Source organism: Bufo bufo, chromosome 6 (genome assembly GCF_905171765.1).
Source record: "Bufo bufo chromosome 6, aBufBuf1.1, whole genome shotgun sequence".
In the NCBI taxonomy this organism is placed as follows: Eukaryota; Metazoa; Chordata; class Amphibia; order Anura; family Bufonidae; genus Bufo; species Bufo bufo.
Window position 1 is genome coordinate 361776174 of NC_053394.1, and position 17149 is coordinate 361793322.

At 44.8% G+C, this 17149-nt stretch overlaps 1 protein-coding gene across 2 annotated transcripts in view; it reads right to left on the reverse strand.

Annotated features, from left to right (window-relative positions):
- The window catches only part of CACNA1G (calcium voltage-gated channel subunit alpha1 G), a 206709-nt gene that overhangs the window by 143752 nt on the left and 45808 nt on the right, over nt 1-17149 (reverse strand). For both annotated transcript variants that reach the window (XM_040435736.1, XM_040435735.1), the window contains exons 6-7: nt 14867-14959; nt 2509-3301 (exon numbers count right to left, since the gene is read on the reverse strand). In XM_040435736.1, coding sequence (XP_040291670.1) covers nt 2509-3301; nt 14867-14959 — 886 coding nt within the window. The remainder of the gene's footprint in view (nt 1-2508; nt 3302-14866; nt 14960-17149) is intronic.

Genomic DNA, 17149 nt, shown 5'->3' on the forward strand with positions numbered 1-17149 from the left:
TTTCGCAACAGCTGGAGGGCCGCAGATTGGGCATCCCTGCCCTAGAGCGTGGCCGGTCCTACGGTGGTAAGCATACTTAGCTGTTCCCCACTGCTGAGTTGCAGCAAAATCGCTCCCCCTCATGTGCCACTGGTCCCATAGCTACCCGCATCAACATCCTGGGGGAGCCGAAACTCAGCCGTAAGGCTACTTTCACACTTGCTTTGTTAAATCTGGTATTGAGATCCGGATCTCAATACCGGAATAAAACTAATCCGTTTTGATTTTGCACATCAGGATGCATCCGTTCCATTAGGAAATCAAAATGGAAAAAAAAACGAATCCATCGCTAAATACATTGAAAGCCAATTGGTGACGGATCAATTTTTTTAGGCTCCTAAAAAAAACGGAACTGTCACCATTGACTTAGGGTACTTTCACACTTGCGAGCAGTCGGATCCAGCCCCATTCACTATAATGGGGACGGGCCAGAGGCTTGCAGAGATTTTGTGTCCGGTCACAAAATGCAATGCTCCTGGAACTGAAGACATCCTGATGCATCCTGAACAGATCTCTTTCCATTCAGAATACATGAGGACCAAACGGAAATGTTTTTTTCTGGTATTGAGATCCTCTGCCGGATCTCAATACCGGAAAACAACAGCGCAAGTGTGAAAGTAGCCCATGTATGCTCAGCACCGCAGATCTGGTCATGCTGGGGGTTCTAAAAAAAAGGTCAGGAAAGGTGGACAACCTCTCCAGCTTAAATCCATCAACATTTAATGTTGTTCTTGTTTATTGAGCCATCAGTCTTAACTTTTATGAGACCTACCCTCTAACCGTCACAATTCGGTCCTTGTCAAAGTCGCTCACATCCTTACACTTGCCCGTTTTTTGCCCGCAAAAAACGGAACGGTCGTGTGCATGAGGCCTAATGTGAATGGGCCTATTTCTGTGACTTCTATATTGAGATGTAAAAAGAGAATTTTGGAAAATGTGTTACTGTGATATATGATCTACACTGGTGAGATAGATATCAGTTTCGTTTTCACTGAATTAAAATAACAGGCTACGGAAAAATATTTTGGAAGATGTGAGAATGAAATAACTTATACTGAATATTTTGAATAATTATCTTTGTTGGCATCCAGCTGCTAGCATACTAACATAGTATTGCCGCTTCTCTAGAGCTTGTGAACTGGGACGTATACCTGGCAGCGCGACCACCTTTTTTTATAAATACTAACATAGAATGGCTTTCGCTGTTCTGCACCCAGCCTGACCATACATATATCACATGGTCAGCCATTCATTTGTATGACCAGCATGCAATACTGTATTTCCCCAGCAGAGGCCAGTGCAAATGGTTTTTTGAAGCTGATCACATCGATTAACTGATTATCAGGTCAAATGAAAGGGATTGTCAGGATTTTTTTAAATTCACCCCCCTCTACCCAGCGGTACCTGTGTAGAAATCTATTTTTACTTGCTCTCCACTGCTCCGTGGCTCCCTTGACTGGACTTCCAGACCCTGTCTGTCAACTTCTGCATGGATGGGGTCATGAGTGTCGCTGCAGCCAATGAATGGCCTCCGCAGTGACATCTTTCCAAGCAGAACATCACTGCTGAAGTCAGTCATTGGCTGCAGAGGCGCACGTGACCCCGCCCATGCAGAACATGATAGACAGGGACTGAAAGTCCAGTGAAGACATCCAGGGAGAGATGGAGCCAGAATGGAGCATTGGTTAGCAGGCAAGTATGAACTTCTTCACAGGCACTGGTGGGTGACACAGCGAACTCTAAGACACCTCATTCCTTACAGAAGTGTGGAATTTGAATCCCTCTGCTGCTCATGGGTACGGCATGTAAACACATCACCGCGTCCATAGCTCTCAAGGTTGTATCCTCTTGTGCAGACACTGAATGCAGGCAGCAGAGTCATCTGTGTCTGCGCATGCGCCAAACTCTTCTTAGTATAAAAAGTGGTGGAGAGCTGTTACTGCATGCATGGAATTAATTTTCCCACTTGGCTTCCCCATATTTGGTGAGGGTATATACATGTATATGCCAAAGCAAAGCATGCATGCATCCATACACCTATCGCAGGACCACTGTGGAGGGTCTTTAGCATGCCGCTTTGCTTAAAAGTGCAATAAAAGTTGAAAGGTTAGCCTAATTGTGAATAAAATGATATATGTAATAATAATCACTCGCCTGCTTGCATGCTCGTGAAGCTTAACTAATTCCGGCTGAGACAGAAAATGACGCTCTCTTGGCAACCTGGCAAGCATTAAACAAGAGAAGCACCCAATCACCTTTAAGGTGAGGCACAGTATCATCAACTAGTTACCAGTTTAATGTATTATTTGTACACAGTGCATTCTCCGACTCCAGCCATGGACATTCAGACAGACGGACAGCATCAATAATTACGATAGGACACCTGCTGCTCATCCAAACACACAGAATGCATACATTAACACAAAAGGTGCCATCTACTGCCCACAATGCCATCTTGTTTTACCATACCTGTACTCTGGGTCTCCAGTAGCCTGTTCATCGAACTGTACATTGGCCTTGTGTAAATGTTAGCGTCGCTCGTCATCACAAGGCTTTCTGAAACTTCCCCTTGTTCTGGTTGCTGGACCTCTGGTGGCATGCTCGGGTGTACGGTAGGATAGTTTTTATTTCCTACAATACTTTTTTGGAGAACCTCTGTATTTGTCGCAACTGTACCAGGCTGGGCAAAGACGGGCACGCAATGCACAGGTTCGAGATGGCAATCGGCATGGTAAATGCTGTGAATGGACTGCGTGTTAGAGGCTGAAGCGATGGGGGAGGCCTGAGCCCCGGAAAACGACAGCATTAGCCTAGTTCCGGTATGAGGAGAATTGGTTTCCACTTCGCTGAGCTCCGGGCTGGCCTGTGGCGCTCTCAGGCTGCCATTTCCCAGGTGATAATGGTGATGATGGTGGTGATGGTGATGGATTAGATGGTGCACTGAAGACTTTCTTCTCCTATGCTTGCGATTGGGTTTTTCATTGTTGCTCTTCACTGCGGGACTAGTCGTGAAACCAAGTTTAAAGACCGCTACTCGGTAGAGCTGGACAAGCCGCCTACTCGCCTTGCGAGTCACATACACCAAATACTTGAGAAGCTCATCGTAACAACTGCCAGGCTCGGAGAAGCTGGCTAATGTGCTTGCATTGGAAAGAAAACGGACTCTTTGTTCCTTCATAAGTTGGCTCTCTCGCTGCTTAGTTTCAGAAAACTGAGTAGCTATGACCACTAGACAAAGGTTGATCATGAAAAATGATCCAATCTAAAGAAATTCCAAGTGGTTCTGTGATTAGTACAAGAGAATCAGGAAGAACTAATTTTATCCATAACAGCAATACAACTTTTAAAGTGGCTGTCCAGCTTTCAAATACTTTTAGACAACCCCACCATCCTTCCCATCAGACCTGTAGAGAACAGGACTTCACTTCTGCCCGCCGCTCAGTCCACCTCCTTCAGTCCACCGCTGAGTTAATCGCGCTCCATTCCGAGCTTGTGAAACTACTGTAGCGGATGAGGTCACATGTGCCACCGCAGCCAATGACAGCCCGTGACAGTGATGGGGGACCAGAGCATAGGTAATGTAGTGGTGGATCGAAGGAACTAGAACCGAGCGATGGGGAAGAAATAGGCTTCCCTCCACAGCTCCGTTGGGGGAAGAAGAAGAAGGGACTGCCCAAAAGTGTTCAAAAGCTGGACAACCCCTTTACAGGGGTTATCCCATGAAGACTATTGTCCTGTCCTGCTCCTTCTCGGCTTGTTAGGATTGTAAAACTGGATTGCAAAGGTGTATCCTCAACTGCCAGAGGGGGAAGGAGACTCATTCTGCCAGCAGCAACACCAAATGTAACATGGATGCAAAAGGTGAAGAAAAGGCTATTTTTTAACGCTTGTAAGAATGTAAATTACTTTAAAACAGCTATGTACAGCAGTTCTGGGCTTTTGATGTGAAAATGATTCATGAGATAACCCCTTTAATATTTCAGAATAAGTAGACGTCATTTCTCTTAGCCTCTTTTTGGAAAAGTTAATTCTAGTTTCGGACTAAGGAGAACAAGAATCATCTGTGAGGTCTCCCCTGACTGATGTTCTCACCATGACTGAGTCTGTGTTCACTTAAATCATTAGGTTTATGTCATAATAATTCGATGCCAGTTATTGGTACAGAGTCGTGTAGCGCGAACTGAGTGACATGAGAATGTTTGGGAGTAGAAATTACATGTGCTTAATCAGGCTGATGAATGATGTAGGGCGGCAGTAGGGCGGTAGTATACATGTCTGTAAGCTCTTAGCACAACCCTCTTCACGTTCTGTAATATTCAATACTAAGGGAAGCAGATTGTAGAACCCGTCTAGCAAATATTGGCCTAAATGTCAATTAGAAATAGGCTATGGCAGTGAAGGGCTACATTTTACCGCAATATATCTAGGTAGAACATGTAGTTTCACTACCCTCTAATTTACAATGGTTATTTCACTACGCAATGCTCGGTCAACCATTCCTCAGCTGTTCATAGTGTTGTAATGACAATATCTCAGACGGCACGGTTGGGAATACCTATGTAGTTGCAAAAGTCCGCCTTTGACTCCTATGCAAGAAAGGGATCTTTAATACAGGTGAGGTAAATGTATACCAGCCAAACATATGCCAACAGGACGCTCTTGGCAAAATCAACTAAGCACAGTCTATGGACATCTTAGAACAAGATGTCAAATTTTACCAGTGAACGCTGACATGGTGTGAACCAAACCTAAATTCACAAATTCGACAATATTCATTTTAGTTTTGCATTTTAGATTGGAAATATATTACCTTGTGCATTTACATAAGGGAAAAACATGGCAATGCTTAGCAAGGTGGCACATATTGTGCATTTTGGGGAGCAGCCTTGGCTGCATTGTTGTACCACCCTACTCACTTGATAGAAGACAATGAATTCCTTCATTCAAAAAATGTTCCACCTATGAAACATTAAAGGGGCTGTCACATCAGAGACATCCCTTTTAAAAAATATGCCCCTGGAGGCCATGGACTAATCACCCTGAATCCTGCTCATGGCACCCTTGGCAAGCAGCTGATTTTGCAGAAGGAAACCATGACCAAGCAGACCTTTTCCCTGCAGCGGCCACTGTAGTAGTACATGGTGGAAGTTCAGATGAATGGATGTCCTTGTAATATAAGTAAGGATCAAGCCTGCCAGGATGGAAGCTACTCCTACAGAGCATTTCAGTCCTAGATTATAAATAGGGGTCCCGAGGAGGAGACGTCCATATGCCCTAAAAGGACGTATATCCAGGGGTTGTGTAAATTAAGCAACCCTTTCAAGAAAGCAGCCAGGTGCCTAACTGCTAAACAAGTGCATATTTAGTACGTTTTCTTAAAGGTGTCTTCCGGTTATAATGATTTTTAAGCAAGTGCCTGCAGCCTGCCCCTTGAAACATACTTACCTGTTCCACATCGCTTCTTTCCTGCATAATGCCTCCATCTTCTGGTCCCAGCACTATTTACATCTGGTGAAGCATGGCCATGGTCACATGTAGCGCTCCAGCCAATGACTGACTTCAGCAGTGACGCGCTGCTCGCCAGCACATCACTGCTGAAGCCAGCATTGGCTGGAGCGCTGCATGGGACCATGGCAGGGCTGGCGCCACCTGTAAGGCGACCTAGGCAGCCGCCTAGGGCACAATTTAGCAGGGGGCGCCGGAACCGTGCGGTTTAAAAAAAAAACGTTGGTTAAGTGGCCGGCGGCACCCTCATGCTGCGCCGTCGCTCTAGTAAGCAGGGCCGGCGCTTCCATAGAGTCCTTAGGGGCGCGGGCCCGCAACTAACTATAAGCAGGAGTGGACACGTGTCACACAGAGATGAGCGCTTCCATTGTGGAAGCGCTCATCTCCAGTCATCTGTATCGCCGTCCTCAGGACAGCGATACAGAAGGCTTTGCAGCAGGGGAGGGAGAGGTGTGTCCCTTCTCCTTCCTCTGATAGGCTGCCGGCCTAGTGCCTGCAGCCTATCAGAGGCCGGCGCAGGCGGCGCGATGACGTCATCGCGCCGCCTGAGCCCTGAGCCGTACAGCGCGGGACACAGGCCGGAAGAGGCCTGCATTGCATCGGTGACATGGAGGTAAGTATAAGTGTTTTTTTTTTGTTGTTGTTGTCAATACTAGTGGCTACTGGGCTGGCACATGATGGGGGGCTCTGGCTACTGGCACATGATCGGGGGGGCCTATGGCTACTGGGACATGATAGGGATAGGGGGGCCTATGGCTACTGGGACATGATAGGGGGGCCCTATGGCTACTGGCACATGATAGGGGGGCCCTATGGCTACTATCACATGATAGGGGGGCCCTATGGCTACTGGCACATGATAGAGGGGCCCTATGGCTACTGGCACATGATAGGGGGGGCCTATGGCTACTGGCACATGATAGGGGGGCCCTATGGCTACTGGCACATGATAGGGGGCCCTATGGCTACTGGCACATGATAGGGGAGCCTATGGCTACTGGCACATGTTGATGGGGGGCTCAGGCTACTGGCACATGATAGGGGGGGCTCTGGCTACTGGCACATGATATAGGGGGGGCTCTGGCTACTGGCACATGATATAGGGGGGGCTCTGGCTACTGGCACATGATATGGGGGGCTCTTGTTACTGACACATGATGGTGGGGGATGTTATTACTGGCACATGATTGGGTGGCATCTATGAGGGCACATTTTACTGGCACATTATTGGGGGACATCTATGGGGCACTTATTACTGGTACATTGGGGGCACTTCTTACTGGCACATTATTGGTGGGCACTATAGGGGCATCTACTGAGGCCACAAAGAACGACAATTTTATATGGGGGCTCTGTATAGGGGCATTTTATACTGGGACACATTATGGTGGGTACTATGGGGAAGGTGGGAGAGAAGTACTATGGGGTAATCTACAGGGGCACTGAGAAGGGGTATTTTATACTTACAAATTATGGGGGACACTGAGGGCATCTACTGGGGCACTATATATGGGGCATTTTATACTGGTACATTATGGGGGGCACTAGGAGGAAGGGGGAGAGGAGCACTATGGGGGCATTTACTGGGGGCACTATATAGGGGTATTTTATACTGGCACATTATGGGGGCACTATGGGGACATTAGCTCAACTGGGGGCATTACAAGGGGGTATTTTTTGCACTGTCACATTATAAGGAGAATTATTTCTACTGGAGGGGGGGTGGGTGGCATTATAGTGGCTTTATTACTCCCCCATGGTATGATCCCCTAGTAGCAGCACCAGCCTCTCCCTGCTCTGCTATTCCCCTGCCCCTTCTCCAAATCCTTATTATGAAATCTTTCTCATTAGGATAAAACACAACATCAGCTCCACCGAGCCCCCCGACCAAAGTGTTGAAGTGGCGTCCGAGATCCCAAGGGCCAAGCCAAGTAATTGTAAGTTTTCATATAAAATATGTTTATGTTATACACATATAGCATACACTGTGCCACACAATATACAGTTTCTTCTGTAAAAGTCATCAAGTGTCATGGGGAAAGGGGGGGGCCTTATTGTTTTTCGCCCCAGGCTTGTTTCTTTAGCTATGGCTTAAGTTATGGTAGTTATTCTCCACCATTCTTAATAGGGGGCTTTATTGCAACATATAACTCTCTTTTAATTTAAATGCTGAGAAACGGGTGGAACATATGTGATGTCATTATATGGGCAGATCATCTGATAAGGGGGGGGCGGCAATTTTTATCTTGCCTAGGGCGGCAAAAATCCTTGCACCGGCCCTGGACCATGGAGGCAACATGTAGAAAAGAAGCCGAGTGGAGCAGGTAAATATGAATCTTTTGTTTCAGGTGGTAGGCTGCAGGCACTTGCTTAAAAATCTTAATTACTGGAAAACCCTTTTAAAGGGGTTTTACAGGATTTTGATATTGATGGCCTATCCTCAGTATAAGGGTCCAACCAATCAGCTATTCAGTTGTGGGACATATGCACTACAAGGAAGTACACAGCTCTGTCCATTGTGTACTGGAAGTGGAAGTTGCAGGCAACTTCAGCGCTGCTACCATTCCCTTCACTGGGAGCAGCACTGCAGTTACCAGCTCTGTCTACTAAGCAATGGACGGAGCGGTGTAGTTCTGGCTCCAACTTCCAGCACCAGAGCTACAATTATATAGCTGATCGGCAGGGTTGTAGGGTATTGGACCACGCGTCGATAAATATACAGCTGATCAACAGGGATGTAGGGTGTTGGACCCCTATCAATCTGATAGTGATGGCCTATCAATATCAAAATCCTGGACAATCCCTTTAGGGATTTAATGTGGAAATTATAACCCAGGGCAAGGACCTCAGTTGATATTAAAAAGGTTTTGTGAGATTTTTTAACTGATGACCTGAATGAGCTGGTGAAACTGGTTGACAGGTATCTAACTATGGAGGATTATCTTCAGGATAATGCCTTCCCCTGTGCTCCTTCCAAGAGTGACCATCCCAAATCTACCACGGCTAGAAGATAGTCCCGAACTGGAGAAACAGGAAAAATGGCACTGGAGAGTCCCCAGAGATTTTCCCCAAGCATGCCCCGATTTGCCTCTCCGAAACAAGGACCTCCCCGATGTTCGAGGTGCCGGGAAGTGGGGCATGTGTTCGCTACTTGTCCCCTCACTTCCGAACCAATGGAGTGTGAGGCCGGCTGGCAGATGTCTTTGTTTGCTGAACCGGTCTGTGCGGCTTCCCCGGAGGTAGAAACTGAACCCCAGTTCTGCAGCGTACTGTTGAATAATCAACCCGCAACTGCATTACCAGACTCAGGAAGTCTTGTGACTTTGGTGCATGCCTCTTACGTAACCAGAGACAATGTCCAGGGAGAATTCCTGAGTGTGCTGTGTATCCAGAGAATAGTTTTCCTTTACAGATACTGACAGGGGAAGAGGAAGCCTCCCATTCTGGTCCAGTACTGTCTAACTTAAGAGTATCTGGTGAAAATTTCGGCACGGCGCAATTAAGGGATCCCACCCTTGTACATGCCCGAGAAGGTGTTAAGGTCATCAATGGGGTACCTCAGGAACCAGAGGTTGATCGACAATTTCCCCATTTTTCAGTGAATAATAATCTCTTTTACCGAGTTACCCAGAGTAACGGAGAGGTTGTTAAGCAGCTCTTGGTTTCTCGACCCTTCCGACGCATAGTCTTAGACCTAGCTCACAGTCATGCTATGGCAGGGCATTTGGGGACGGAAAAAACCCAGGAGATAATTCACCAGCATTTTTTTGGGCCTGGGCTCTATTGAGAAGTAAAAGAGTACTGTGACTCCTGCCCCGTGAGCCAATTGAGTGCACCAGTGTCTAATTTCCGGAGTCCCCTGGTACTGCTAACGATTATTGAAATTCTGTTCAATAGAGTCGCTATGGATCTCGTGGGGCCAGTAATAAAATCCGCTAGGGGGCATCAATATACTTTAGTCGTTGTTGACTATGCCACTTGTTATCCTGAAGCTGTCCCCATAAGAAACACTGCCTCTAAAACCATTGCCAGTGAGTTATTTTTTATGTTCTCTAGAACTGAAGTCCCAAAGGAGATCCTTACCGATCAGGGAACTCCCTTTATGTCTGGGGTTATGAAGGATCTGTGCAGGCTATTCAAAATTACTCAATTACGCACTTCGGTGTATCACCCGCAGACTGATGGCTTAGTCGAAAGATTTAACAAGACGCATGTTGAAGAAAGCGCTAGAGAGGGATGGCTGAGATTGGGATTGCCTACTACCCTACCTCATGTTCGCAATCTGGGAGGTACCCCAAGCCTCCACAGGGTTTTCCCCATTTGAATTAGTTTATGGCCGACACCCTCGGGGACTTCTTGACGTAGCCAAAGAAACCTGGGAAACTGAGACTACCCCTTTCAAAAGCGTTATCGAACATATAACCCATATGCAAGAACATATTGAGACTATAATGCTCTTAGTGAAAGAGCATTTACAGAAGGCCCAATCCTCCGAAAGTAGGATGTATAATCGCTCTGCAAGGATCAGGAGTATCAACCCTGGTTTCAACCCTTAGTATTAGTTCCCATTGTGGAAAGAAGGTTTTTCGCCAAATGGCAAGGTCCATATAAAGAAGTAGTGGAAAAAATAAGTTACGTTAACTATAAGATACATCAGCCGTGGAAAAGAAAGCCTTTCTAGGTGTATCATGTCAACCTTCTTAAACCCTGGAAATATAGGAAGTCCCTAATGGCCGAAGTTCCCCCCAAAAAGAGAAGGGATCCCACCCAATTCCCCCTGTGAAAATGGGTGAGACCCTGTCAGGGAAACAACAAGAGGCAAAAGAGTTTTTGCAACGCAATCGGGAGAAATTTTCTGATCTTCCAGGACGAACCCATCTGATTAGCCATCAGATTATCACTGAACCCAGAAAGATCGTAAACATAAAACCTTACCGTATCCTGGAAGCCTGTAGGAAGGATGTGTCAGAGTAAAGAGAATGTTGGAGTTGGGAGTGATAGAAGAGTCTAGGAGTGAGTGGGCTAGTCCTATTGTCTTAATCCCAAAACCCAATGAGACCTGGAGGTTTTGTAATGACTTTAGGAAACTTAACGAGATTTCAAAATTTGATGCATATGCCATGCCCAGGGTTGACGAACTAATTGAAAGTCTAGGGAGGGCTAGATTCATTACAACCTTAGACCTTACCAAAGGTTATTGGCAGATCCCTTTAACTCCAGAAGAAAAAGAGAAAACAGCATTCCTAACCCCAGAGGGTTTATTTCAGTATGTAGTAATGCCGTTTGGGTTACACGGGGCTCCAGCTACTTTCCAGAGATTGATGGATAGAATCCTGCGACCAGATCGAGGATACGCGGCTGCATATCTTGACGATGTGGTCATTTATAGCGCAGATTGGTAGAGTCACTTAAAAAAAGTACAAAAAGTTCTGGGCGACGCAGGGCTAGCCATCAACCCTGAGAAATGTGCCTTGGGATTAGAGGAAGCCAGGTACCTGGGATACATTATTGACCGGGGACTGATTAAGCCCCAATTGAATAAGGTGGAAGCTATTCAGAACTGGCCCCAGCCTCTGACAAAAAATACAGGTCAGGGCATTCTTAGGCATCGCCGGGTACTACCGGAGGTTTGTGAAAAATGTTGCATACATTGCAGCCCCCCTAACAGACCTAACTAAGGGTGGAAAGTCCGTAATGATAAAGTGGTCCCCCCAAGCCGAAGTGCCGTTCCAGACATTAAAGGATAGCCTCTGTCAACAGCCGGTACTGGTGACCCCGGACTTTACAAGAGAGCTCCTAGTTCAGATGGGCTTCGGAATCAGGATTAGGGGCAGAGCTGTCCCAAGAGGTAAATGGGGAAGAACACCCCATTATGTATTTAAGTAGTTGAAAGAGAATGCAATAGTTGAAAGAGAATGTTTGGCGGAAAAATGGGCACTGGAATCCCTTAAATATTATTTGTTAGGGAGGAAGTCTAAGTTGCTCTCGGACCATGCCCCCCTAACATGGATTAAACAAAACCGGGAGAGAAACGCTAGAGTCACTAGGTGGTTCCTGTCTCTCCAAAATTTTAACTTTGTGTTGGAACATAGGACAAGATAACTACAGATGCGTTGTCAAGGGTTCACTGCATGTGAGGCAAAGGTACCCAGCCCTCCGGTCTGGAGAAGAGGGGGGAAATATGTGGTCATGCAGGTGGAATACTGGTGGAAGGACGGTATATTTCACCCAGATTTCTCACCTGGGTGAAGTAAGTGTAATCCAGGAAGTGCTGTGGCCTGAACAAACTTAGTTTTTTAGGCAGGAATTTTTATGAAAATACCTGGGGCCTGGATCATGCGGAATGGTTGTTAAGGTTGGTAGTGGGAGCAACTGTTCCCTCCCTTCCAGGCCAGCTTGTTGGTGTGCCCTGAAACACCTGAAGGCAGTTAACCTTGTTAGGTTGCTATATAAAGGGTTCTGTAGCTCACTTAGGAGAGGCCTGCAAGGAGAGCACACTACTGAGACTACTGAGGACCAGTGAGCAAACCACATGCTGTGGGAACATCAGCCTAACAGCTGTAGCCTAGGTGAGACAAACTCTATATGTTAGTAGTTAGTCCCAGACGGGAAGGCTTTGTTTTTGTGATTTGTTACTGATATACTGGAATTCCTGGGTTCCACTAAATAAAGCATGTGTTGATTTAAACCTCATGAAACTGGATCCTAATAAAAGTGACGTGAACTTTATGCCACCCGGGCCCCCGTGAGTGTCCCCAACCGTACGCTACACCCCCCCCCCCCCCCCCCCCCCCCGCGGACTTACATTAGGCTATGTGACCAATGAGTGTGATATCACATGGCCAAAGCAAAGCTGTGAGAAGGCGCTACTGTGAGCACCTGTGCCTTCTCTAACAGCTGATCAGCAGGGGCCCCAGATGTTGGACCCCCACCGGTCAGATACTGATGATAGTTCGTCAGTTAAATAATTTCGGAAAACCCCTTTAAAGACTTAGGGGCAATAAACAAAATAAGCCCCATAGCCCAAACTACCATACATAGATCATCCTAATGATGATCCTAAAATGCACTTGATGCTTCCAGATGAAGACCAATACCCTGTGACTTATGTCCGTGTGCATTTATAAAGTGAATGACTGATATCTAAACGTAATGAAATTGGTAAAACAGATGGTAGTAGATCTAGACAGCTGTAAACTTAAATCAACATCTTAAATCTAGCTGCTGCTGAATTACAGGTCATATTTGTAAGATTTATAAAACTGGAAGAACCTATGACAATTATTCTAGTGATCACTACATATTTTTAAAGAGGAGCTGTCATCTCTCCTGACATGTCTACTGTAGTACATTTTCCTATTCACCATAATACTGTATAACAATTATGGAGCACTTTTCTTTGTGCTGTTTCTCTGTTACCCCCACTAGAACTTTAGGAATAAACTGACAATGGGGTATTTCCAGTTGGCGGGGGGGGGGGTTGGGGGATGTCCTTAGTTTGACACTGTCAAATTACTGCCGACACAGTGCCGCATCTGATATGAGGCGAGATATGCATCTCGGCTCAGGTGGCGACTGAGCTGCGCTTAAAGGGGCGGCAGTTGACAATGGGGCACATGAGACTATGGCCTATGAGGCAGTATGAGGCCTACGAGGTTATGGTTCTTTATTTATTCTAAGGTCTCCAGAAATATTCTATGAATGAGACATGCTCAGAATCACAAATCTGTGTGGTAAAGTCCAGACATTGACAAACTTTTTTTTTTCAAACCAGGCTAAGCCACCCAAACTCATCATACCTGAGTGTTATCCCAATGACTGACACTTGTGACTCCCGTGAGTGATATTCTCAGAGCCCGAAATACTTTTCCCTAAAAGATACGGTAATCATGTTGGATCATTTGCTCATTATATAAATGTAAAATAAAAATCGCTTTTGTGCCCCTTTTTTAATCTTATGTCTACATTTTGGGTCAAAATTTCAGAAATTTTAGTGGGTGCAAAACCTCTAAGCGGCGCTTAATTCTTGTTTTTAGTAAGTTTTAAATGCTTTGTTAAATTAGATATAATCCCACATCATATTTAATTGATTCCTTTTCTTCATCTGTTCAAGGATCCCATAATTCAACATTTGCCTCACCTAGATGATTCAAACCAAGCTGTAAGCAGAGTTGACGTATCGCGAGTTTAAAGGGTACCCAAACTTTAGTAAAAAATAATAATAATGACCCAATGAAGTGTCACAAGCACTGCTTAGAGCACCCTACTTCGGCTGTTATTTGCTGTGCACAGCTTTTCAAGTGTGTGAAAAATGGAGCTATAGAAAGTACTCCACGTGAAGGGACAGAGAGCTCCGAGCAGCACTTCTGCCCCTTGTTTTTTTTTTTTTTTTTTTTTTTTAAAGTTAAGTTAGCCTTTAACCTTTTGGTTTAAGGTGCCAGTACAACTTCAATAGCTGTTGGCTGAATGAGCTTCTATTTTTCCCAACTTCTCAAAGTTTGCATGTTAATACAGAAACGGGAGAAATTGCTACCAGACACTTCCAGTGGAGACTTATCTTCCTTGAGAACAAAAAGATCAGGCGTTGAAATTCAACATGAGTGATGCATCTTTCCCCCAACATCTGACACAGGCAAACTACAAATCAGATAGTCCACCAGTCCCACCAAAATCAAGGTGTTAGGTCAACTTTACTCTTATGTGTGTGGCCACCTTTAGGGTTAATGCTCACCCACAGTCTGCCTCTGCTTTATGCACAAAGAAAACATAAAATCGTAACAAAAAAAACAGACCAGTAATGGATACTACTGGATAATAGATATGTATGTGCACATACCTACTGCGCCTGTCTACAGTCAGAGTATCCACTGGAAATGCACCTGATGTGGGCACAAACATGTCCATAAGATATAAAGGCCTGAAATATGTCCCATTGGCATATGCTGGTGGTCAATATACTTTTTTTTCACTGTACTGAAAAGCATAGTTGACAATGAGTCTACAGGCAACATAAGCAGCTGTACAGCATACACGTACATAAATTGGGGCTGTGTGTATACTGTGCGTCAGGAGATGTTCCTAATGTGTATGCACCACGGAGATATGGCAGGGGGCTTGTACAACCAACATAAAAATGAGGAAGGCATGGTACAAAAGACAATAAGATTGAAGCACAAAAAGCACAAAAAGATTGAAACATTTTTATGCACCTAATACTAATCCTCCACTTACTAAACAAAGAGTTTGCTCAACATTTTCCAACTAACTATAAAAGATGTTATGTGGAAACAACTTTCAATCAATGTATGAAAAATAAACTTACTATAATTAGAAGAATAAAGTAGATAAAGTTGTAAAATGAGTGGGCATCCATGACAAAATACATGATGTCCACCCAACCTTCTAGAGTTATCACCTGAAATAAAGAGAAAAAAAAGCTCATTAGGGATAACATATACGTTGATGCCAGTCCATGCTACCTGATGAGAAGATGGAAGCATCTGTTAACCCATGGTATGTTCCTCCTTTATGTGATAAATCTTTGCTACAAAGATATTACAATAGAGAATAAAAGATATTGGGGCCAATGTGTTGGGCATGACTGATTCAGCACTGCTCTAAAATTACCCCCCAGCCCCATAACTGATTATCTCGAACACATGTTGTTCACGAAGGAAAGGACAATATTGTTTTGAACCATGTGTGGTGCTATGTGGCTGAAGAAGGGCCGAGTGGGCTCTATTCAGGCTGTTCTTTCTTAGGCTGCAATACATCTGTGGTCCTGGTCTTGTTTGAAAGCTGACGATCTAAGCTTTAAAACAAACCCATTCACTAGAATGGTTGCAGAGCTGAAGTAACCTAGCATGACCGCTACACACTATATAGAGGTGTCTCTTCCGGTTCGGTACACTGTTTTCAATCTGGTGGCAGGGGCTCTTCCTAACAGGTCACCAGAGTCCTGGAAAACCCCTTTAAATAGGTATTCCCACAATAGACATTTGTCACCTATCTACTGGACAGGTGATAAAGGTCTGATCGCTAGGACCTCAATGATCACTAGAAGGGGGTTCCTGAGTCCCCTCATTCCTTTTCCATGCATGACAGCAGTAATTTGGATGGAGTGGCGGTTGAATATGACTGTCGGAGACACCTGAGTACAGTGCTCTCTATATAATCACCGCCAACTCAAGGGAAGCATTTTTCGGCACATTTTTATGGGGTTCCATGACCTTCTGATCCTGATGATTTTAAAGTTCCTTAGGTAGTGATCAATAGTTTAACTTGGAATATGACAGCACTGGACCATGGGTCCAACATGCCGTTAACAGTCTGTCACTGATTGAACAATGTAGGACTAAAGAATTGTTAATACTTTTTAAAGTCTTTTTAAAGTCCTCTTGATTGGCCTGAACAAGTGACGATTGTTGACATTCAGTTTAAATGTCCTTTCACAGTCCACAATGCAAAATGAACGGGGGATGAACAATCGCTATTCCGAGCATTCAACCCACATTCACTTTGCATATTGTTGGCAGCACATCTCGTGTTTTCACAGGGTGATGCGTTGATGATAAACGATGATTTGTGGTGCCACATAAAGCCCAACAAATGAGCGTGCTACAACATAAAGTTGCACACTTAGATTACACCTCACCATCAGAATAACAACAGTTTATGCTTATACATTGCTATAATCACATGAACTGGGATCTATGTTTTTATTTTAAAAAATTGAAAATATTCCTGTTTTGGATCCACTGCAAATTTAAGTTCTGCTCACAGTTATATACGGTCATGACCAAGCACTGCTCAGAATTGTTGGATGGCTTGCAAATCATGTCCTATCATTCGATTCTTGAAAGTTATGATGGTATAATGCAAAAACCTAATAAATGAGACACTAGATGGCATCAGAGACTTAGCTCATGGTGTAGCAGTGGTCCATTCAGCTTTATGTTGTACATGTTAATTATATGTCTAACACATGTCTGATTTACAGACGTCTACCTATCAAACGTTTACGACAACCCCTTTGAGTCTAGGGTTCAGTTGATCACCAGTGGTCACGCTTCCAGCACACACCCCCAGCAAACAGCCAGGGATTTCTCCTGCATCAGCAGATGAATGGCCATCCATGTAAAGCAAGGATTAAGTCCTTCAGAGTGGGAGTTGTTCTTACGGATCGGTTATCCATTCTGACTCATATTAGAGAGGGAAAGAAGGGACCTTTACAAACAAACCTGCCAGGTGATTTATGCTGCCCTATCCGAAACAGAATACGATAGAGTCAGAGAAACGGAGCTGTGTGTTCACAGAAGACTGTCGATCATCATGTCTGGGAGGGGTGATCAGGACTCTCACTGTCTCTCCTAGGAGTCCTGTCAGGGTTTACTCTGCTTTTTACTAAGAAACCCTGCTCTCAATTATATAAACCTATATATTACAGAGCTCCATTTATTTCCCTCTTTCATATATTGCCCTTAAATAGGGAAGCAGAAATCACCTAAAATGTTCGGTTTAAGCATTTTCATATAAATATATAATTTCTCGATTTAATGGAGACTTTGCTCTTTCACATTTAATGGTGACAATAAGATTAAGGAGT